Source organism: Trichogramma pretiosum, unplaced genomic scaffold, assembly GCF_000599845.2.
Source record: "Trichogramma pretiosum strain Unisexual culture from Peru unplaced genomic scaffold, Tpre_2.0 scaffold27, whole genome shotgun sequence".
NCBI lineage: Eukaryota > Metazoa > Arthropoda > Insecta > Hymenoptera > Trichogrammatidae > Trichogramma > Trichogramma pretiosum.
In genome coordinates this window covers 1,110,947-1,134,227 of record NW_019641694.1, presented here as the reverse complement: position 1 = coordinate 1,134,227, position 23,281 = coordinate 1,110,947, and the positions used below count along the sequence as shown (strand labels likewise).

At 31.6% G+C, this 23,281-nt stretch overlaps 6 protein-coding genes across 10 annotated transcripts; 4 read left to right on the top strand and 2 right to left on the bottom strand.

The window, feature by feature from the left end:
- Window positions 1-2,344: 2,344 nt before the first annotated feature.
- Window positions 2,345-5,603, top strand: LOC106648039 (GATA zinc finger domain-containing protein 10). 2 transcript variants are annotated; one of them, XM_014364684.2, is made up of 2 exons: window positions 2,345-2,774; window positions 3,883-5,603. In XM_014364684.2, the coding sequence occupies exons 1-2, from the start codon at window positions 2,484-2,486 to the stop codon at window positions 5,014-5,016; spliced, it is 1,425 nt and encodes a 474-aa protein (XP_014220170.1). In that variant the 5' UTR covers window positions 2,345-2,483; the 3' UTR covers window positions 5,017-5,603. The 2 variants fall into 2 exon arrangements, with proteins under 2 accessions (XP_014220170.1, XP_014220171.1); XM_014364685.2 differs by having other exon boundaries at window positions 2,346-2,723.
- Window positions 5,604-13,252: 7,649 nt separating this feature from the next.
- On the top strand, window positions 13,253-16,697 carry LOC106648044 (ribosome biogenesis protein BOP1 homolog). Of its 2 annotated transcripts, XM_023461979.1 has the most exons (9): window positions 13,279-13,354; window positions 13,446-13,537; window positions 13,644-14,531; window positions 14,626-15,307; window positions 15,413-15,622; window positions 15,704-15,993; window positions 16,076-16,175; window positions 16,252-16,447; window positions 16,525-16,697. In XM_023461979.1, the coding sequence occupies exons 2-9, from the start codon at window positions 13,487-13,489 to the stop codon at window positions 16,676-16,678; spliced, it is 2,571 nt and encodes an 856-aa protein (XP_023317747.1). In that variant the 5' UTR covers window positions 13,279-13,354; window positions 13,446-13,486; the 3' UTR covers window positions 16,679-16,697. The 2 variants fall into 2 exon arrangements, with proteins under 2 accessions (XP_014220179.2, XP_023317747.1); XM_014364693.2 differs by having other exon boundaries at window positions 13,253-13,537.
- Window positions 16,698-16,731: 34 nt separating this feature from the next.
- Window positions 16,732-18,071, bottom strand: LOC106648047. Of its 2 annotated transcripts, none has more exons than XM_023461981.1 (4): window positions 17,990-18,071; window positions 17,704-17,855; window positions 17,463-17,644; window positions 16,732-17,392 (listed from the first exon to the last, which is right to left on the bottom strand). In XM_023461981.1, the coding sequence occupies exons 2-4, from the start codon at window positions 17,815-17,817 to the stop codon at window positions 17,215-17,217; spliced, it is 474 nt and encodes a 157-aa protein (XP_023317749.1). In that variant the 5' UTR covers window positions 17,818-17,855; window positions 17,990-18,071; the 3' UTR covers window positions 16,732-17,214. The 2 variants fall into 2 exon arrangements, with proteins under 2 accessions (XP_023317749.1, XP_014220184.1); XM_014364698.2 differs by having other exon boundaries at window positions 17,929-18,018.
- On the top strand, window positions 18,027-19,633 carry LOC106648046 (uridine diphosphate glucose pyrophosphatase-like). The gene is made up of 3 exons (XM_014364697.2): window positions 18,027-18,960; window positions 19,054-19,127; window positions 19,209-19,633. Exons 1-3 carry the CDS (start codon window positions 18,533-18,535, stop codon window positions 19,367-19,369), a joined length of 663 nt encoding a protein of 220 aa, XP_014220183.1. The 5' UTR covers window positions 18,027-18,532; the 3' UTR covers window positions 19,370-19,633.
- Window positions 19,634-19,659: 26 nt separating this feature from the next.
- On the bottom strand, window positions 19,660-21,054 carry LOC106648045 (rab-like protein 3). 2 transcript variants are annotated; one of them, XM_014364696.2, is made up of 5 exons: window positions 20,688-21,054; window positions 20,391-20,600; window positions 20,186-20,319; window positions 19,989-20,102; window positions 19,660-19,926 (listed from the first exon to the last, which is right to left on the bottom strand). In XM_014364696.2, the coding sequence occupies exons 1-5, from the start codon at window positions 20,731-20,733 to the stop codon at window positions 19,750-19,752; spliced, it is 681 nt and encodes a 226-aa protein (XP_014220182.1). In that variant the 5' UTR covers window positions 20,734-21,054; the 3' UTR covers window positions 19,660-19,749. The 2 variants fall into 2 exon arrangements, with proteins under 2 accessions (XP_014220182.1, XP_014220181.1); XM_014364695.2 differs by having other exon boundaries at window positions 20,171-20,319; window positions 20,688-21,049.
- Window positions 21,055-21,251: 197 nt separating this feature from the next.
- LOC106660596 (general transcription factor IIE subunit 1) lies at window positions 21,252-23,280 on the top strand. The gene is made up of 6 exons (XM_014383656.2): window positions 21,252-21,386; window positions 21,680-21,829; window positions 21,903-22,425; window positions 22,493-22,700; window positions 22,767-22,971; window positions 23,043-23,280. Exons 2-6 carry the CDS (start codon window positions 21,682-21,684, stop codon window positions 23,216-23,218), a joined length of 1,260 nt encoding a protein of 419 aa, XP_014239142.1. The 5' UTR covers window positions 21,252-21,386; window positions 21,680-21,681; the 3' UTR covers window positions 23,219-23,280.
- Window position 23,281: the final 1 nt, after the last annotated feature.

Here is a 23,281-nt window from a genome sequence, read left to right as displayed (position 1 = left end):
CTGATAGCACCATTGGAAAGCTGAGGAAATTTCCTATCGAACACAGTAGCCAGTTATTTTTTTTTAGATGAGTTTTGATACTTTTTCAGCGACTTGGAAATTGAGTAATTAGCCTTATTTACGAGAAAACATGATTTTTCGTCCTCTAAATCACAAAAGTAGCTATAAAAGTAAGCCCTATTGAAATTTCAATGGTTCCTACGTGGTTACATGTTCCTAGGACCCCCCAAAACATTTCCCGTGGGTCCGTATCTGCGTAGGTTGAAAAAACAATTTGCCACGATTCTACCTCCAAAAATGCGTTTCATATAGAGAATTTCTCATATAGTAAATAATGTTTGTTTCAAGACGTTAAAGTGTTCTACATTGTGAGCAGGATAAAAATTAACTTAACAATGATAAATACCGCTAATTCAATTGAAAGTGTTATGAATACGATTATACTGACAACCTATTATATTAATGTCAAAAAAGCCATCATTGTTTTGAACTCGATAAAGTTATTGAAATGATAAGTAAAAAAATTTGTACTTAATAGCGTACCATGGAGCAAACATAATGTGTATTCCTGCACCGCGTTACATCGGAGTTTTTAAAGTGATTTTCCTTATTTCATCTTTTCGTATTCAGAAGCAGGTCAGCGGTTCACCAAATTCAGCGGTTCAGCGGGTTAGCGGATCAGCGGTTCAGCGGGTCAGCGGGTCAGCGGTTCAGCGGGTCATTTCATCACGATGTATCATTTTATGATCATTAGGAACATCAACATTTTCAACATTAATTTGAGTTTTTTTGAGCCACCCATAAGACCCTATATATTTGAATCTACCGCGCAAAAATATTGTTGATAAGGTAGAAAGTTTTTAACTCGTTATCCTCGCAGTGTATATAAATATATACTATAATTACTATGGATTATTTTTGCTAAATTATATAACAAGTTCCACGGTATTAATAATATTAAAACTACAGGTGATGCACCGGATATTTTATATAAATATATTAATGTAGCACATAGAATAATGATACATCTTGTTCTTAAATTACGCAGTAATTCAAGAACACCAGAACCGTATGTATTAACTGCGATAATTATTGTTTAAATGCTCGAAGCAAAAAATTGTACCGTCAAACAATAGAGATTATTACAATATTGAACTGAGTAATAGTTAAGAAGTTCTGAAGAAAAGTTGAAAAATAAAGCAACGAATGGATTATTAGAGCTTGCTGATAACAAAATATTTCATTAACCGTAGGTATACATCGTCCAAGAGTGATTGGTTAACAAAAATTAATGAGAAAAGCACTGAATTTTGTCGGAAATACTCTGTTTTTTCATTGTTGTTATCGATAGTTACGATTACCTACATCCAAATAGGTTTTGTTTTAAAATAAATATACAAATGTATTCTCATACATCGTATCAAAATAATCATGGATCGAGTAGAGGGGGGAATATATTCCGTTATCGACTATCTCTCTTTCTGTCTCTCTCTCTCCCTCTTACTTTATGTATATATGTATACATATATAGATATCCACATGTAGTGTAAAAACATACATTTTCGAATGGCTTATACTCATGTTAAAACTCGCATGAATTACAAGTTTAACCTTTAAATTGTTAACTATGAGATTTCCGAATCTTAAATTCGACTTCTCTTTATAAAAGGCTAACCATTACTCCTGTTATTGACCAAAAGACATCTAGGGCGTGTAATGATTTTATGCTTGTGGATATGTCTATAAATATATATATATTTTTGTATGTATGTATATACATCGAAGAATTTACCATCTGCAAGATTGTGCTTTTGTCTGAATTTGAAGGAAGTTCATACGTTAACTAGTAACAATTCCCCATTATGAGCATCATCAGCGAGTATAATCTGTTCTGCATTGTACAGCTTGGATTTTCGCACGAACTCACATTATCTTTGACTATTAGCGACAATCAAACATGGCGCACGTATAGCACATCTGGAACATTTTAAGCTGAACGACGGTACTGGCGTTCGCTTCAAAAACGTAGATACGTTGAGTTGGCTCCTACTCTGCGAAATAGCCATTAATTCGTGTGAAATTTTTAAATTAAATCTCACAAAATGTGAAATAATTTGCACGACACAGAGTAGTATGATATTCTGCTGCAAAAACAAAATCTAATATGGCGGAGTTGCAGTTTCGCGTGGGTATATCACAATAGTTCAAAATGAGCCACAACGAAGCTGAATATTGGTAGCACTTGGGCTGGCAGACGCCTGAGTAAGTTGGACTTCGATTCTGCGCAATGTACTTTTCGTAAAAAAGTAGAGGGGATGGGTAGTGATCACGCTCAAGAACTGTGTATGGTCTCGTCAGTCTGTCCTCGACTTCAGAAGCAATCGCACTCGAGCTCCTCCGACTTTACCAAAGTAAGGAGGCACCAGAATTGATTGTCGATAAAGAAGGAATTTTTGTGTAAAAGCGCTACAACCTACGTCAGCATGGAAGCGGAAATAAGACCGTCACTTGCAACTACGTCAGATTCAAATTTGCACAGCAGTGAAATCGAGATCGAAATAGTCGTGGACGGAATAGAGACGAATAGCAATACAGCGACGTTTGTGAACGAACAACTCAAAGCCATGGCGGTATCAAACGAATCACCAGAGACCATTACGAATTCAAATCAAACAAGGATCACCAATAATTACAACAATCAACACAATAATGATTGTTCATCGGTAACTTCCTCTAATATAATATCTTCAAATGAAAATCTGAACAACTTAATAGTGAGTAATAATTGTGAGAAAAAATGACTTATTTATTTACTGATCTTCACTTGGTCGTTCAGATTTTTTTATTGCTTTCATATTTTATTCAGCTACTGCTTTTTTATTTTATTCAATATTTTCTCTTATCAGTTTTATCCGTAGTTGATAGGATTCGTATTTACGCACCAAAAATTTAAGTACATAAATAAATATAGTTTAAAGTGATTTATATACATAAAATTTTTTAAATGCAATAATTAATACTCCTCATTTGATTTTATATATTGAGAATTAATGTGCTAAATTATTTACGATCTTCTGAAAATCTGAATGTTTGAATCGGTATTTTAGTCCTCGTCTATTTACAAACCTTGAAAAACTCGTGCAAGAATGAACAAGTTCTCACATGTTATCTCAGAATCAAATCATTCACTTGAACCTTTGAAAAATCGATTGATAACGTCATTCTTTCGAATTTAAAGTTCTTGAATCTCAAAACAGATAATAAAAGTACTTATTTTACCTTAATTAATTATTGGCAACAATTATATATTTAAAAAAAACGTTGTTAATGTGCTTTTTAGTTTGATTTTATGAAACTCAAAAAGTGTCCTTACATAAATTAACTTGAATTAAATTTTGAGTATACGCTTTTTTCAAACGATATTATATGACAAAGTGAATTGTGTGAAAACTTTCAAATGAGAGCGCGCGCGCACGCGCTTTGCTGGCGACTCATTTTTCATTATAAATTACAGTAAATTTTTATAACAAAGCATTTTTCTAAAATTTAAAACTATAAATTTTTCGTTTGTGATTAAAATTAGTTTAATGCAGTTGATTGTGTTGGCGAGTTTCTAATTGAGAGGTATAAAAAATCATCATCTCATAAAGTGTTTTACTCAGTTTTCTGGATGAGCATGGCATGGCATCAATTCGAAACTTATTTACAAAACGAAATAGAATTTAAATCTCACATTAAGGATTCCAATAAGAGTTGAAAAATGGAGAGAAACTTTATATTTTTATGATTTTTCAAGAAATGTATATAATGTCCAATGAAAAATCTATAAATATTATACTCGCATAGTATGAAAAAATGTAACATCCATTTATTTGTTTTTAGGATTCTACGTTCACAAGAATGATGTCTAAAACGGTTGAGAGCGGTAGTTGCAGTGGAGATCAGGATCATATAACAATGGAAGAGGGCTATGAGACTTTTAAAAAGCGAAAAACAAGACGTGGTAAACCAAAACATCGTAAACTGAAGCCTTACTTTAGACAAGCCTACCTGCAGTGCATGCAGCGCTGCCGGACTGCTAGCAGATCGACCAGGAACAAATGGCCTCATCCACCGCCGCCACCACCGCAACCTGCTTCGATGCACTTTCCCCAAACACTGGCCCCTTACAATACCACTCAATTCCTCATAGAAGACCACAACAGTGAATTACCGGATCTCGAGGAAAAAATCGCTGATGCTACCAGTCATGATCTTTCAAGTAACGAGACGGGAGCGTCGATATCGAGAACTCGAGATTCTAGCTTCAGTATCGATTCCGATGATGAATATTTTTATTCTTCGCCAGAAGATGAAGAAGAATTTCTGACCAAGGAATTCAGACAGCAGTATGAAAATTTACACATTGAAAGGTTGAACAGTCTTACTAAAGCTCAATTAATCACAGAATACATCGAGTTGGAAAGCAGATATGAAATGGTTATGAAAAAACGCGAGCTAAACTCTAATAACGATGGTGATAATTCTCGAGAGGCTAAAATTTGTAAGAAATTTCAACAGCGAATAGAGGAACTTATTCAGCAAAAGGAACATCTGATTCGGAAAGTCGACGCGTTGCAAAAGCAGTTGCAGCAGCGTCGAGTTGGAAGTCCTATGTCAAGTATAGATTCAGAAAGCGACAGCGATAGTGATAGTTCCAACAATAGTGGTAGTAGTTGTGCTCGTAGCATAAATAAAAATTCTCCTAGCTCAACGCCATCAGCCACACCTGGGATTCGATTAATTGATGATGCAATTCACCTAGATGACTACTCTAAAATTTGTACCCCATTTTTGGATGATATTCAAGCATTTAAGTCACCGAGACGTCAGTGTTCTAACATTGTGTTAAGCGGCTGTGAAAATTTGAGCTGTAAAATCCCTTCTTCACCATCTTGTGATCTTCAAAGCAACAATGGGATTGGGCATACTGTTGAAAAGGTTGAATTTTCCAATAAAGAAGAACTACCCGATTAAAAAAATCAAGTCTGTATGAAACTTTATTTTTTTGGTCAGGTAAAGTTTTACCTGCTTTTGCGAATTATTCGCGTAATGATGTGATAGCGCTATTTATTCTTTCAATTTATCGTCGAAAGTCGTTTAGACCCTATTCTCCAAACCCTTATATCCTATCAAATAAATTGTTAAAATAATTGACTAAAGCGCCTAATTTAGATTACGTAAATTATTTTATAATTTCGGTCAATTGAACACTTTTCACGATAATATATCTTTATCGATTATCCAACATGCAACCCTGAAATTAAAAAGAAATGGAAGGTCCGTATGATGATCATCGTCAAAATGTCTTATTTATTTATGTCTTAATTATTTTATAAATACAAATGATTTATTTATATGAGTAATTTACAACTGAAATCCACGAAAACATCCTACGGGCAAAATTGAATAAGTTGAAGCAACAATTTGTTGAATGAAAAATATGTATTAAAATTAACGTTAATAATCTGAGAATAAAAGAGTTTTGTGTTCAAGCGGTTATCATGCAAGTACTACCGTACTTACGTGCTTCACCAGTAGAATCCATCGCTAAGGCTCTGAAACTTTTTTTTTTTTTTTCAACCCTTTCCACAGATTTACTTTCGTTAAATGAAAAATATTCTCTCGTAAATTTTGATGATATATTCTATAAATTATAATGGTTTTTGAGAAAGATATTTTTTATTTTAAAATTGTCTACAAATTTTATTCGAACAATAATATCTTTAAATTTCTACAGGCGTAATAAACATTTTTAAAAATTAAAAATTATAATGGCGAAAATGATTTATAGATTTCAGATGTTAATTTCACTTGAACTACCGCTTGATATTTTGGAAAGCAACATTGTGATCCCGCTGTGAGTTATTGTTTGTTATATTCAATGTGCATTCATACCTTGAAAATAATAATTTATCGTAATTTCGATTGTATGCAAAGAGATTATGGTAAAAGATTAATGAATGTAATTTAAATAGAATTCAAAGTTTTAAGTTCATTGAATACAAATTATTTGTAGCACAAATTGTAAAAGATATGAAACAGACCATCAACTAACGCAATCTCGGTCCAGAGTCTAATGAAAATTTGATCAAGGAGAATGAGTCAAATATAAAAAAAATTCGATTCGATCCGAAAAAATTGATGTAAACCAAATAGATGATTCTGAGTTCACGGCGCAATGAATGATAAACGCCGAAGTGATATGAAATAATTGTTAAAAGTATTATACAAAGTAAAATATGTGATTAAATGTTATATATATTAAATATATATGAATACATAGTATATATACGATGTAAAATTGTATAAATCTAGATTAAGACTAGTTGTTAGTTTATGGTCTGATAGATCGAACATTAGGTTTTTCGAAGCGCTACTCATACTAATACTAATACATTTAAAATATATATTTACTAATATTTGCATTAAAATAATAGATGTAAAGTACAACAAAGCCAAAGTCAGTTTTTAATTTATTTAATTTCCGCTGTATTTATATGATTCTCCAAATTCAAATTCCGAATTGCTTCCCACATTTTTTACAATCCACTTTCCATCGAATGAAAAAAATTACTTATTTTTACAAAGAAAAATCAATGGTGTTATAAATTTATGTGGAAAATCATTAACTCATTATATAAGCTTATAAAGTTGTACATAAACTGTATTAAAAGTATGTACAAAGTAATGTAAGTCGATACAAGTTTACGGGTGATTAATTTTGAATCTCTTCGCGAGTATTTTAGCGTTTTTTATAATAGTTTTTATTGCGAGAAGTTTCTGTAATTACTGTAACTGCAATTGTACATCATACGTGTATACTTATACATAAATATAAAAAACATGATCATCTTCAAATAATCATAGTTATCGTGAATTTATAAAAGTGACATGTATAAAATCAAAAAGTAAGCTTGTATCGAATTAAAACGCAAAATTTTTTTACTTAACTTTTGCTATGTGTTATAGTTTGTTTAAGATTATGCTCTGTAAAGTGAATAAATGCTAAAGACTGCGAAAGTTCATTGTAACATGTAAAGCACATTATTTTGACATCTTTATGTATATATGATAATTTAAAAAAAAAATATTTTACAGAAAAAAATTTTTAATTAACTTATTTTATTCGAAAGCTTGAGTTTGCAGAAGCATGAATTAAGAATGAATCTGTTTTAAGCCTAATACGAAATGATTAAAATTTAATTATGCATCTACAAGAGTGAGCTTATATATTGAAACTCGTACAGTGATTATTATTCATTTTCCCCTAACACGTGTGATCGAAGTAAGGAGAAAAAAGCTTTCGATTTTAGTAACTGATATAATCCTCATGAAAATAGCCCATCTTCTGTGAAGATGAACTTACTTGCTGTGATATTCTAGAGTTTAGAATTCTATTCTAAACATGAAAAAATTTAATAAAAAATTTATTGATTATTGAAACCAACTGAAATTAATTACTCAGTTACCTTATCCTTAAACTTGTGGCATATGCATTAAATTTACCACTAATTTGAGCTTGTACTTCCATCCTTACCGACATGGATCTATAATCGACCAATTGAATGATATGTCATTTTATACTGTGTTCTTTTAACTTATTAAAAATAAATGCCTATTTATGAATAATATATAATTAATTCTCATAAAGAAAATTTTAAAGCAAAAAATTGCTATTCAATTTATAAAACTTACAACTAAAGTTAGTAATCGACTATATAAAATAATAATAATTATTTTCATGTTTAAAAATTAATTTTTTCTAAAATTCACAAAATAATGATTTTATGGTTTTTATAATTTCTTATATCAAAAAAATTTTCTGTCAATAGATTACCGATTATAAATAAAAATAGCATTTTACGCGTATAATTATTGCGTACTAAATTTCCCCGCCGAAGTTTTATAGAAACATGAGTTTTCGATATTCTATGAATTATAATAGAGAGAATAAAAAATTCAGGAGTATTAAAACTGCATATCTATTTTATAAAACCTACTCGTAAACATATTTTTATATTTTGTTTACGATTTCATTTAAATATTACGATTCAAGTCCTAAAATCAATCCAGAAGTTTTATTCAAACTTGTAACGGTAAATTACATAAAATTATTAAAATGGATACAGAATTAAGAAACATTACACCTGGAGAGCGATACTCTGTTGAATTCATAATATATTATAATCAACTGTTCTTTAAAATAATCGGCGGATATCCATTCATGGATAAGAGACTAAAATTATTTTATAATTTTACTATTATTTTGAGTTTTACTTTTGTAACTACAGCTTCAGTAAGTATTAAAATTTATTATAGTATAATATAATTTACCTATATTTTATTTGCAATTTGAATGATTAAATTTCAATGTGAAATTTTTAAGGCTCTCAGATTTAAAAGAGAATTTTCAAATGATGATGGAGATGTGAATGTAATGTACGAAACTGCACTAGTTGGCATCTTAATTTTCATTTACACCTTGATTTACCTGATTTTTTTGAAAACTGCAACAAGGGTAAAAAATGTTTATGTTTGTAATTACAATTTTTCTAACGCAACCCTTTTTTAGGGCTTTTACACTTACGCAAGTATACTAAATAGTTGGCAAAGATTAGGAAGTGACAAGGCAAAAGAAATAGTATCATCTCACACTAAATCAGGATTTATCATTTCCTCTATTCTTTTGGGCATGTTATGAGACGAATTTGCATTAAATGAACAGTTAAAAAATGTTCAATTATTAAAATTTTTTCGCAGCAATGGTCACTGGTATGGTTTTGGGGTTCCATATAGTTCCAGTACTTCTCCCATTTGTTTTGGATACTCTAAAAATCAATCATACTAGCGAGAAGGGCTTTGGAGTGCACTTTGAAGAGATCCTAGATCAAGACAAATATTTTTACCCAATGTTTGTTTTTGTTCTTTTCGTAGCATCTTTAGAGTGTATTTTGATTTGGGCATTATTTCTTAGTGATAATTTCATTTCCAAATACTTGATTGGATTATTCGAGTTTATTGGGTGATTTTCGTATATTTTTCCACTTGAAATTAAAAAAAAATTGTATGAAAATATTATTTTATTGATATTCAAAAATATAGTTATAGTTTAAATCATCTACACGAAGAACTGAGCATAGATCTTTCAATGGATAGCAGTAAAAGTAAAATAATTTGTAATCAAATAATTTGTAACATTCGTCGACATAAAGATGGTATAAAGTTAAGTATATTTCATGAATAACCCAAGTCCAATAGTTTATTCCAACAAATGCATCTTTTTATTAATGAGCTTCGAATTTTCATCAACTAATTTTATATAAATATTTGTTATGTTTCTGTAAGACTAATAATTTTTTCAATTTACTGATATAACTAGTTCTACGTGTTAACGAATAAGCATTATCAAAATATATCGTATTACGTTTTTTAGAATTGTACTCATTATTTTTCAGAATTTTTGAAGGACTCAAAGAAATGAGCGAGTTGTTATACCTATTAATAGTTATTTGTGTTGGTATAATATTGACTATATCAGGATCTAAGGTCAGTAAAATGATTTGTACATAGAAAAATTAGTTTCAACTTGTATCTCTATTTAAAGATGGTGATAGAGCTATCGAACGATAAGCAGTGTGCATTGAGAATGGGTGCGATTTTTGCCGGATCACTATTTGTATTGATTGGGATTTTCTGGCCATGTCAAGAGCTGATCGATGCAAGTGAACAATTAAACCAAGATTGGTAAAAAATTTAAACACCCACCGGGAAAAGTTCACATATAATATGTATTGCCATCTTCAGTTGCAGTTGCGAGTGGTACAGATTTCCTCCTAAAGCTAGAAAAATGTTAATTGTAATGATGATTAGATCTTCAGAAAACTGTACGAAAATGGCGGGCCCAACCGTTTTAATGAATATTGAAACTTGTGGTATTGTAAGTAAATTATAATCGTTTTGAGTATTTAGTTATGAGACTAACATAATAACATAATAATTATATGTGAAATCATTTTAATAAACAATTTTGATTCGCGTATATACAATTTTGCAGATTCTTAAAACGGTATTATCATACTTGATGGCTTTATATAGATTTATACAAGATAGTCAAGTGGAATAGTAATACTAAATTTCTTCTAATAAAGATACGCAAGGAATTCGACTATCGCTTTTGAAATTAATTGTTTTTAATAACTCTTTGAAAAAATTAACAACGATATTATCTGTCAATCGAAATATTTCTAACAATAACTTGAATTATGTCTATCATCATCTAATTAATGATGTACACCTATTTCACTTATTTGAGAAGAATTTTGAAAACAAAAAAGACAAAAACAATAAATTCATATCCAATATTATTTTTTCAAGCTTTAATAATAATCATTTCAAAGTGCACAAGTTACGGATATTTTCAATTGAAATCTTCGATTGAAGCGGATTGAAAGCGGGTGTGTTGAGAGTACAATGCGTTCTTACAAGGAGACCACATGAGATGCGGGTCACCAAATGTCCTGAAAATTTTTTTCTGGTCTGCTGGTACCTAATAATGAAGACCCCTATGCTTAGTTTGATCCAATGGGTCTTAGGGCCCATTTTAAAAATCATTTTCTAATTTATTAAAAAATGTTTGTGATTTTCTAATTCGTAACAAGACGCCTTAAATGAAAAATTTCTGAATGCACAAGTCTTAGAATTAGTCAAAGAATACGTCTGAATTTTGTCAGAATTGTTGAAACCTGCTATCACCTGTTTTCAAAGGCCCAAATTTTACGCTTAAAGGCCCATTGGACCAAACTAATTTTTTCTAAAATTCTAAATTTTATAAGCATAGGGGGCTTCATTATTGGGTACCAGGAGACCAGAAAATTTTTTTTAGGATATTTGGTGATCCGAATCTTATATGGTCTCCTTGTTAGTCTACTTACATAATTTTCATTTGCCCGAAGGCCCGAGAAGGCCTAGTGTACACAGAGAGAAAATATACGCGATTAAGGGGGGACCTGTAGTAAGCAAAAATCGCTGGAACACTTGCCTAGCTGAATCGCTGGCTGTCCGGCGATGATCGTCGGAGACTCCACGCGAGGAGGTGCGAGCGGCCAAAGCAACGCTGGAGTCTCCGACGATCATCGCCGGACAGCCAGCGATTGAGCCAGGCAAGCGTTCCAGCGATTTTCGCTTATTACAGGTCCCCTCTCAATCGCGTATATTTTCTCTCTTGTACAAAGATGTAAATGAAATTGCCTTACGATGCCTGGTTCAAAATCTCGTTTTCGAGCCTGTCGCGGGAGTTTCCTCTATAAAGAAGCAAAATTTTAGAAAATACTATTGTAAAAGTAAATCATATTTATGAAAAAGAATAATCAAATTATTGAAAAAATAGTGACTCTTTGGAATATGAAATGTAGGGTTTTGAATCGTTTGGTGTAAAAGATTCCAAATTATTGTAAACGAGCTTATAAAACATTATTTAAAAAAAGGTTTTTTATATTCTACACAGCGCGTTTTTAATTATTATAGATCAGCAAATCTGCTAGTAACCCGACACTGAAGAAATCATCATCTATACCCAACAATTTTCTTGCATGAATTTAATAAAGTAATTCGATTGATCTCGGATGAAAATATTTTTAATGCATTGAAGTTTACAAAAATTTATTTAAAAATATTGTTTAATTGCCGAAAAAGCTGCGTCAGAAGCATCGAGTACTAACCTTATGAAAATTAAAGTGTTCTAGTACTCAACCACATTTTCTGTCCCATTAAAATACGATAATTGGATAATGAACAATTCGAATACTGTCAATACAGTATTTTCATAGTTTAAAAAAAAATCGAAACGATCGAGAAATCGTCGCATACTGGCAGAGTTACCGTATACTGACACAGCGATAAAATAACCCGACTGGAAACACAATTCCGGCGCAGTTTTGGGCCGGATTAGATGCCTGATTTAATAATCCGGTTCGGATCAGGCTCCAGACTTGGCCCTGATGAGGAATGTAATAAGGTTTAATACCGGACCGGATTGGTATTTACTAAAATCAGGCCCAGTTGCGGGCTTTATCAGGGCCTGCAAAAACTCCTGAAGTTTATTCCCTCACGTGTAAGCACGCATATATCTTCTGGGGCCTATTAAGGCCCTGAAGTTGCCTGGTTTAGAATTATTATTTTTAGATATAATTACGATCAAGGGAAGAAAAAACAGAAAAAACTAAGATTATGTTAATTACACATTTATTAACAAAATATAAGATACAATAATACAGTTTTAAAATTTTTTAAGCTATTGTACAAATCTAGTCAATCTAATTGTCGTTATTTTCGACATGATTATAAAATATGAAGTACAATATAAATTTTAAAACCTGAACTAGTACCTAACTAAAAACCATAAGATACAATAATACAGTTTTAAAAATTTTTTTAAACTATTGTACAAGTCTAGTCAGTCTAATTGTCGTTATTTTCGACATGATTATAAAATATGAAGTACAATATAAATTTTAAAACCTGAACTAATACCTAACTAAAAACCATAAAATTTAATCAATTTTGGCTACATAATCATTAAAAGATTCTTTTCTTTTTTTTAAAGGAGGTTCTAATGGAGGTTTTTCACTATTTTCACCATATTCTGCACGTATGAGTTTTATTTTATCTCGATAATCTTTCACGCTCAATCTATTCGCAGCTCTTTTGCGAGAAAACATATTTTAATTATTAATTTTATGTGATTTTCAACGCTTACAAACATACACTGTCTACTAATTTATATACCAAATCATTGATGTAATAAGAGCTCTGGGCCTGATCAGGTCCTGAACGGGACCTGAAGTTCATTTAAAAAATTTTTTAAACTTATGGGCTCCGTATCCGGCCCGGAAAAGCACCTTATTACACCCGATTTCAGGTGCCAGAAGGATATTGTTCTACTTACAAATCAGGGCCGGAATATAAGTCCGGGCACCCGTATTTAGTTTCCAGTCGGGAATAGGTGATTTCAATAATTGGTATAATTACTAATTTTTTAATTATGAAATGCCTAAAGTCAGCTTGCATATCAAAGTTGTTTAGGTATACTAAAATAATACTAAAATAAATAATCAACTAATTTAACGTGCAGTCAATAATGCAATTCTGCTCGATGTGCCCTGATATAATACTTGAGTGATGTTACTTGCGAACTATGAAAGTGCGCGCGCACGAGTATGGCGTTACAGTTACTTTAGCATTCGACGACAGTCAGATACCAGACTAGAGTTCAGATCATACATTCATACCACGTGCTTTTATGTTCAATTCGACTGTAAATACAGTAGAACTTCGATAATTCGAAATAAAGTTTTGCATTTATTCATTAAATCATATAAATTTATTTCGACGATTCGAAATTACAGCTTACATTTAGGATTTCGGATTATCGAAGTTTTACAACAAAATGCCTAAAAGAAATGCTAAACAGGCTGCATTAGTGCCAAAAGAGAAGAAGGTAAACTTGTCAATTTATTATCAATTTATCTTACATTTTCATTTTTTATTTATCGCTTCTATGTACTGTCATTTTCTTACTCAAATTTATGCTTATTTATTCACAGACACCTGTGGTTAAAGATAAAATTGAAAATAATTCGGCTGGTGAAGAAGAATTTAGTTTTAGGGAATTTGATAGTGACGAAGAGTACGATGATCATAGCGAACAAGATGATTTTTATGACAGTAGTGATGAGCAAGAGGGCGATGATCAAGAACAAGACTACGATGACGAAAGTGATGTAGAAGAAGACGACGATGAAGACGACGATGAAGACGACGATGAAGACGACGATGAAGATAACAGTGAGGGTGAAGCTGACTCTAATGAAGAAACTGAAGAGGAAGAACATGAAGTCAGTGGAGAATTTTCAGACCAAGAGGACAATTTGAGCAATGTCACAGCATCTCTCAAAAAGTTGAACAATGTTCAAAAATCCAAAAAACCCATTCGAGATAAGCAACCCAAAACAAAAGTCCCTTACAGTGCAAAGAATGAAAAAGTTTCCATTGTCAAGCAAACTAAAGCCAAACAAAATAATGATGATAAAGCTGAAATTGTAAAAGCAAAGAATGTCAGCAAAAATAACACAGAAGTTGGTTTAAAAAATCAAGTTGCATTAAAATTGGCTGAAAATCAAAGTGAAAGAGATGAATATGCAAGTGATTCTTCCGATGAAGAAGATACTCGAAATACTGTAGGTAACATTCCCATGAAATGGTACGATGGGTATGATCACGTGGGTTATAATTGGGATGGAAAAAAAATCTTGAAGCCTGAGAAAGGAGATCAGCTTGAAAATTTCTTGAAACGCATGGAAGATCCTGATTTTTGGAGAACTGTCAAAGATTATCAAACAGGGCAAGATGTTGTTCTTAGTGAAGCTGATATTGAACTTATCACAAGAATACAAAAGCAAAGGATTCCTGATGCTCAGTTTGATGAATACGCAGTGAGTGACAATTCTACATTAACAAAATTAAACTATAATTTATAATAATTGATTGTAATTTACTACGTTTTGATTTATTTTTGATTCATTATAGCCTTGGGTAGAATGGTTTTCTTCACAAGTCATGAAAACTCCACTCAGGCAATTTCCTGAGCACAAAAGATCATTTCTTCCATCAAAGAGTGAAGCTCAAAAAGTTTCAAAACTGGTTCATGCTTTGAAAATGGGATGGATTAAGTCGTCAGCTCAGTTGAGGAAAGAAAGAGCAGAGAATAATCCAAATGAGCAACAGTTTTACATGCTATGGAAAACTGATGATCAAGCAGAAGAAATGAGAAGAATTCAAAAGCACATTCCAGCACCAAAAAGATTTTTACCTGGACACGCTGAGAGCTACAATCCTCCTACTGAGTATTTGTTTGATAATCGAGAGATAAAAGAATGGCACAAACTTAAATCACAACCTCATAAAAGGAAGCTTCATTTTGTTCCTCAAAAATACGATGCGCTGAGAAATGTACCTTCTTACCCCCGGTATATTAAGGAAAGATTTCAAAGATGTTTGGATCTGTTTTTGTGTCCAAGAGCTATAAAAATGAAGTTGACTATTGAACCAGAGGAACTAGTTCCTCAATTGCCAAGTCCCAAAGATTTACAGCCATTCCCAACCACTCAATCCATTATTTATAAGGGGCATACAGATATGGTGAGATGTATGACTGTAGAAGCATCTGGTCAATACCTTGCTACTGGAGGTGATGATAATACTTTAAGAGGTAAGGGTTTCTACATCTTTATTATAAAAGCAAAAAGTTGTTCAAGTATCACTTTTTTGATTCATTCTCAATTAAATTGATTATTCAATTAAATTTAATTTTCAGTGTGGGAAGTATCAACTGGAAGATGTTTGAAAGTAGTGGATTGTGGCGGAGTAGTAAGAAGTGTTGCCTGGTGTCCAAATCAAAATTTACCCTTAATTGCTGTAGCAGCAGATGAGCAGGTACTGCTGATTAATTCTGGCGTTGGAGATCATTTGATTGCAAAGAAAGCAGACAAGCTTTTAGAAATTATTCCTGAAACTGATTCTATAGGTAATATGAGTTGTACTGTTTATTTCAAATATTAATTTCAAACATAATCAGATTATTTAATGCTGAGATAATATTTTACAGTTTCTGAAAGAGTTAAAGCTGCTGTACAGTGGCAGCAAATCACTGAAATAGATAATCCAGACCAATGGAAAAAAGGTATAAGAATTGTTTTGAAACATTTCAAAACTGTGAAACAAGTGACCTGGCATGGCAAAGGTGACTACTTCTCTACAGTTATGCCAGATGGTCAAAATAGATCAATTCTCATTCATCAGCTGTCAAAGAGAAAATCATTCATTCCTATTGGTAGACCAAGAGGACAAGTTCAATGTGTACTGTTCCATCCAATCAAACCATTTTTCTTTGTGGCCGTAAGTGTCAATCCATGTTTATTGCATTTTACTACTATTTTCATCAACATATAATTACGATTCTACAATTTAAAATTTTTAGACTCAAAGACATATCAGAATTTATGATCTTACTCAGCAAGAAATGATAAAAAAACTCTTGACAGGATCTCAGTGGATTTCTTCCATGTCCATACATCCAGGTATGAAAATAATTACAAGGAAAATAAATATTATAATTATAATAAAATTTACATTACGTTCATATTTATTGATCAGGTGGTGACAATTTAATTGTTGGGACATACGATAAAAAATTGCTGTGGTTCGATTTAGATTTGAGCACAAAGCCATATCAAACACTTCGTCTCCATGGTACAGGAATTCGAGGAGTAGCATATCACAAACGATATCCTCTGTTTGCTTCAGGGTCAGATGATAAGTCATTGATAGTGTGTCATGGCATGGTGTACAAGTAAGTGCTAGTAACTATAATAAAATGTTTAAAAATTCTTGTTTGGCAAAAATAACATAATATTCAATGCTTTTTAGTGATTTACTGCAAAATCCGCTTATTGTGCCTCTAAAACGACTGTGCGATCATGAAACATTCGATGATTTTGGGATTTTGGATGTTATATTCCATCCAATTCAACCATGGGTCTTTTCTGCAGGTGCAGATTCAACTATACGCTTATATACGTAAAAAATTATCTAGGATTTCAATGATTGTACATAAATAAAAAAATATTATATTTTTTAAATTATCAAAAATAAATAATTTTTGGAAGTTAAAATTTTACTTTTTTCTTGCTTGTTTTTGATCTTCATTTGTTCAATCACAAGATTACTCATACTGCATGATGTAATATATTAATTAAATATATTGATTAATTCTTAACTGAATGAACGATTATTTATGAGTACAGAATTTAATTAATGAATTTCATGAATATTGCTGTTCTGGTTTTTTAAAATTAACCAACTACGATGATGCATAACATAATTGAAGCACTTTAATGTTAGATCTAAGAAAATTTAAAACACCTTCAGAAGTTTTGGTTTGTTTTGAAAAAAGAAACCTATTTATAATCAATAGATTAAGACAAGAATGAATTTGTAACAAATAATACTTGGAATATTTGGAATGAATTATGAATAAGATTTTAAAAATTGAGAACAAAATTAAAACAATTCTAATAGTGTAAAAATAAATTTTGTCTATTCATTTAATAAGATCAGTCAAACATTATCACAAATAAAGTCTTCACACCTCTCTAATATGTATTCTGCGCAGTTTGGATCCCCTCCTCTGTCAATTATTCTTTCTATGTACAAAAGCATTTTTTCAGCAGATATTTGTGAAGTTTCTTTTTTTTCTGGATGTAACTCATTTTCAATGGCTTCTGAACAATCCAGCCTGCACATACAAAGTATAATTTTGCACTCAAATGAAATCATTTTTAAAATATTTTATCATTAAAGATTACCTGAAATTATCTATTTTTATTTTTTCATTTTTTTTTATACATTCCTTCACCCATCGGATATCATAAATATGACAATATTTCAACAACTGTGGGTGGAGGGCATCACTTAATATAAGTATATCTTTTCTTTTTTCAGTTGATTTTAAGTAATCCTCCCACGTTAAGTATTGGCCTCCGTATAACTAATAAAAAATGAAAAAATCATTAATGCATTGACACAGGGTTTTTTATCAGGACTTACCTTGATCCGCTTGATGATTTTATTCACTTTGACATTTAACATTTTGCCCTTGTATATCGTAATTTGTATGGCTTGCCCATCGCGCACAAATAAATGTCTTACATCTTTAGACATTTTTTTCTCAGTAAATACTCGAATAAATTATAAAAATCCTGAAAAATAAACTTGTTTCTACATTTATTACAATAGAGAAATTGATAAACTTTTTGTGGGCAGTAACGTAACTGGATTTTCTTGAAAAATTTCACTGCAACGGTTTTATTTTACAATAAAAGTATTCCGTTACCTGTGAAATGTCAGTTGTAAATATGTATTCGGTTTGGATTTAAAAGCCAGTTGTCTGCTGTGACTGTGACGTTTCAGAGGGGATGAAACGTTGCATGTTGAGTTACCATTGGCGAACAGATGAACTTTTTAGCAGTTCGGAAATTCACAAAATACACGCGAAAATAATAAAAAAGAATTAATCATTACAATTATGTAGAGTAACATTTGGACGAAATTTAACTAAAAATCACAGTTCATTTAATAACAAATATGTGCAAGAAAAAAACCTCGTCATAGTTATAATATTTAATTACAAAGTGGCAAGCTCGAAGGTTTACCCACTGACCAGTGGTGGCGCGACGTTTATTTTGTTTGATACCATCCCCGCCAATTATTATCATTTGACATTTACACACACGAGTTGTGATTCTGACTTTCTAAGGCGCCAGCTAAACGTGAGTTTGGGAAATTAGCACTCAGTTAACCTGCAGCTTCTTACTTTCCTTATACAGTGTTTGTTTATGCGGCTTGACGTATGTTTATATGAGATCCAAAGTTGAAAATGACAGATGCAAACAAGAAAAACATCGTGGAGCGAATAAATGACTTGACCAAATTTAGCCTGGTCCCTTTACCTGCTAACAGTGGATGGTTGAAGCCAGTCCGTGTGAACTATGTGCAAGACGGCAAGAGCAAAAACTGGGATCTGGCATTGGTCGACGATGGTGTGATGATTGTCACCTTCAATCGCAGCAGTCGAAAGTTCGTGCTCGTTAAGCAATTCCGTCCAGCGGTGTACCTTAATCGAATGCCCAAAGGAGCTGAAGTAGATTTTGAAAAATATCCAGCCAAGCTTGGAGTCACGATTGAGCTATGCGGAGGTACCGTTGACAAAAACAAAACTTTGGCTGAAATAGCGCAGGATGAACTCAAGGAAGAGTGCGGCTACGAAGCACCTTTATCCGCTTTTGAGTACATTACTACGACAAGGTTCCTACAATAAACATTTGCAGTCACACTACTGCTACTGCTCTATATGAGCTATTCTTACATCTTATCACTTAAATATTATTGTACTAATAGGTCTATAGGAGCAGTAACTGGAGCACAAACTATTTTTTATGTTGAAGTTAACGATGATATGCATACTCAAGCTGGTATTGATTTGCTTCATGATACATCTAACATTTTATTTCTTTCAACCTATGTAAATGAGTTTTAAATATTACACCTTGCAGGAGGAGGACTAGAGGAAGAAGGTGAACTGATTGAAGTTATTAATATGAGCATACCAGAAGTTAAAGAATACATGAAATCTGAAGACTTTAATAGCCCATTGAACTTTCTTTTTGGCATCGAATGGTTTTTACACAATAAGAAAAATGTATACGAGTGTTAGCTCTTGGCAAGCTAAAATATTTCAATTGTTAGCAAAATTAAATAATTTTCAATAAAATTTTTCAAATACATAAAATTAACATAATTGAAAAATGAAAAACAATCTGCTAATTCTAATTTATGTGAGTCAGATTTTTTCATGCTACATACTATTATGCATTACTAAAAGTTCAGATGTGAATTTCATTTCATTAAACTCAAGTAAGTAATAAACCTCAACCAGCTATTTCTATTTAAATTCACAAAAAGAAAACAAAAATTTGTTACCAAATCAAAATAAAAAAAATAAATTTGTTAACTTTAACTGAAAAATGAAACTTGATTGGAAATTACTCGAAATTACTGCTCAACTAAATTAATATGTAAAATTTAATACTAAATTCAATCATTATGATACAGTTTTTGAGTAAACTGTGAGGCAAAAATAGGTATTCTTCTTTGATCTGCCGGAGTATCTTTGGAAAATTGATAGCGTCTGTCTATAACTTTGTCAAAAAATCGACTTAACTTCAAGGATGAAGTGCTCCCAGCTGCTAATGTCCGTGATTGCCTGCAATCCTTTAGTCACTAAATTAATATCATACTTAAGAATTATTTAAAGATTATAAAAATTGGAATACCAAAAATATTTCATCTGCTCCACATTCTTCAGCAATAGTAGATGCACGTCTGTATACATTTGATCGTACTGCAGCTACCATATCAGCTTTTGTACCAACAACCAAAATAGGAATCTAAAAATTGTTATAATTAGAAGAATAAATTAATGTGTTCAATACTTTACTAATGAAATACAGCAAACCTGTGTTGACCCTACAAACTTTTCTGGATCAAAGTCATCATACGATTTAGATTTGAAATGATTGTTATTTTTATTCAAAACTTCTTCTAACCATTTTTGAAGATTTTGCTGAGATTTTCTATTTGTCAAATCATGTACAAGTATAATACCTGCATAAAATATAAGGACAAATATACCTTATTTGGTTCAAAACAAATATAGGTTGCTCGTATAAATTTACCATTTGCTTGACTATAATATACACTCCTTGTATTTTTATGGCTTTGTCTTCCTCCTATATCCCACAATTCAACAAAAAATCTTCGTTGATTAGGTGTACCCTCTTTGTATTCATGTAATATAACATCTGCTGTACAACCAACTGTCCATGATGGGTTAGGCATAGGTTCTTGATGACATATCAAGTGAGTCAGTGATGACTTACCAACTCCTACAAAAATTAAATTTTTTATAATTAATGTCAACTGACTTTTTGCATTTCAAGTTATTTAAGCTAATGATGACATTATACACTTTCCTGAATCACCAACAACAATAATTTTTACTTTATCCATCCCAGCCATTGCTAAATATTGTTGAATATTGATACTTTTAATGTAAAAGTCGATCTGCACTATCTGAGTAGTAATCAAAGATTAACTAAATAATAAAGACTGTATATTTTTAGTAATTTTTAAACTTCAAATTATCCTCAACATTTTATCATTAACAAGAAATGTAAACACTATGCACTATATGCAGAACTTGGACGCCGGTCTACATTGACAGATGTTCATTGGACTATTTGAAGTGTTATGCATAATGATTTATACAAGTTCCTTCATTTCTTGCTAGTCATAACTCAAAAGTGTATATTTGACACGGACTCAATTCGCTCAAGTGCATGCACGACAATAATTCGTTCTGCATTATCGACTGACATGGTGTAATACTAAATATGTTTATTTACTTTACAGCGTCCTTACGTACATAGTAGTACATATATATACCTGTAGGTGCGACGCTGGAGTACAGAATGGAGCACAGCTAATAACGCAAGTGCTTAGTTTCGACAGTGGATTTTTGTGGGACACTGATCACCGCGTAACGTGTTTACGCTTCGATAACCTATGAGGGTTACACGGCTCAACGTCTCAAATGTTTACACGCTCGATAGTGCTCGAATACATTTTTACTTATGAGAAAATTAATATTGATCTATAATATTCAACAGAAAGTAAGTTGACAAAGCATGTGTCCATGACAATTAGCATATAGATTTATTTTTAGAGCGTTAAGGAGACACTGAAGCCAGGCTCAAATGATTATTTTCGAATACATTTCTTCAGATTTATACTAAATAGTTTTCAAAAAAAACTATAACTGTATTTTCATGTTGTTGTTTTCTAGATATCTATGTAGTTTTTTAGTAAATATTCAATAGAAATCTCAGAGTCTTTATCAGCCAAACATTTTAAGTTGATTAATTTAACTTTGTATTTAAAAAAAATAAATTTAATTTTTTTCCAGTTATGACTACTAAATCCAAAATGAATAATAAAGAAGAAGTCTTATTGACTGAAGTTCCTAGTAGTTTGAAGCAATTGGCTCGATTAGTTGTTAGAGGTTTTTATACTATTGAAGATTCACTTATAATAGATATGCTTGTCAGAAATCCTTGTAAGTACCTCTAATTCAGTTATTAAAGCTGTTATAACAATAAAAGATACCAATAAGGTTTTATTTTTCACAGGTATGAAAGAAGATGATATCTGTGATCTTTTAAAGTTTGACAAAAAAATGTTAAGAGCACGAATAACTTCATTAAAAAATGATAAATTTATTCAATCAAGAAACAGACTAGAAACTGGATCTGATGGAAAAGCTCAAAAAGTTAATTATTATTTTATAAACTATAAAACATTTGTTAATGTTGTTAAATATAAATTAGATATAATGAGAAAAAAATTAGAGACTGAAGAAAGAGATGCAACAAGTAGAGCGAGTTTCAAATGTACAAGTTGTTCAAAAACATTTACTGATTTAGAAGCAGATTTGTTGTTTGATATGACAACAGGTGATTTTAGGTGTACATATTGTACAGAATTAGTTGAAGAAGATAAATCTGCATTACCAAAACAGGATTCAAGATTGATGTTAGCTAAGTTTAATGAGCAATTGCAACCATTGTACACATTGCTACAAGAAGTAGAAGGAATTAAATTAGCCCCAGAAGTTCTGGAACCTGAACCTACTGATATCAATGCTATTAGAGGGTATTTTTTTAAACTAGAATATAATATTTTGTTTCTAATCCTTTAAACCACCATGTTTTATTTCTAGGTCTGATAACAAAAAACCAAATAATAATCGTGGACCACTTGATCAATGGTCTGGAGAAGCAACAAGATCATCTGGATTTGCTGTTGAAGATACTCGCGTTGATGTATTAATAGGAGATGAAATAGTAGATAATAACAAGAGTAACCAGAGGAAAGAACGACCAATCTGGCTTATGGAAAGTACAGTTATCACTCAAGATTCAACACAGGTAATGCATCTTTTATTTTCTTAATTTATAGTAACAATTTATTCAAAATAAAATATATACTTTCAGACCCAAAATAATCCAGACAGCGTACTTGAAAAAGCTGCTGCTGCCGCTTCAAATGTTAATACAAATAAACAAGGTGACGATATAATGTCAGTTCTTCTTGCACATGAGAAAAAAGGAAGTACCAATGCCACAGCTGTTAAGGGCTTGTTGCACGATGAAAGCGGATCTAGTGAAGAATCTAATGACATGCAAGCCATTAATACAGGTTGGTTAAATATTTAAATATTTGGTTGGATTTGATTGATATGAATATTTTTAACATTATTAACATTACAGGTGAAGTTGAAACGATGGATTCAGACGATGACGAAGATGTGCCTTTAGTCAGTGTCAATGGTAAACGTATCGCCATTACAGACATTGATGATGCTGTTATCAAAGAGATGTCTGCAGCGGAAAAAGATGCTTACATACAAATATATCAAGAGTATTACTCTTCCATGTATGATTAGGATGAATGTAAGTGAAAGATCGAAAGGTAATGTAAACTGTAAAATAAATGTGTAAATAGATAC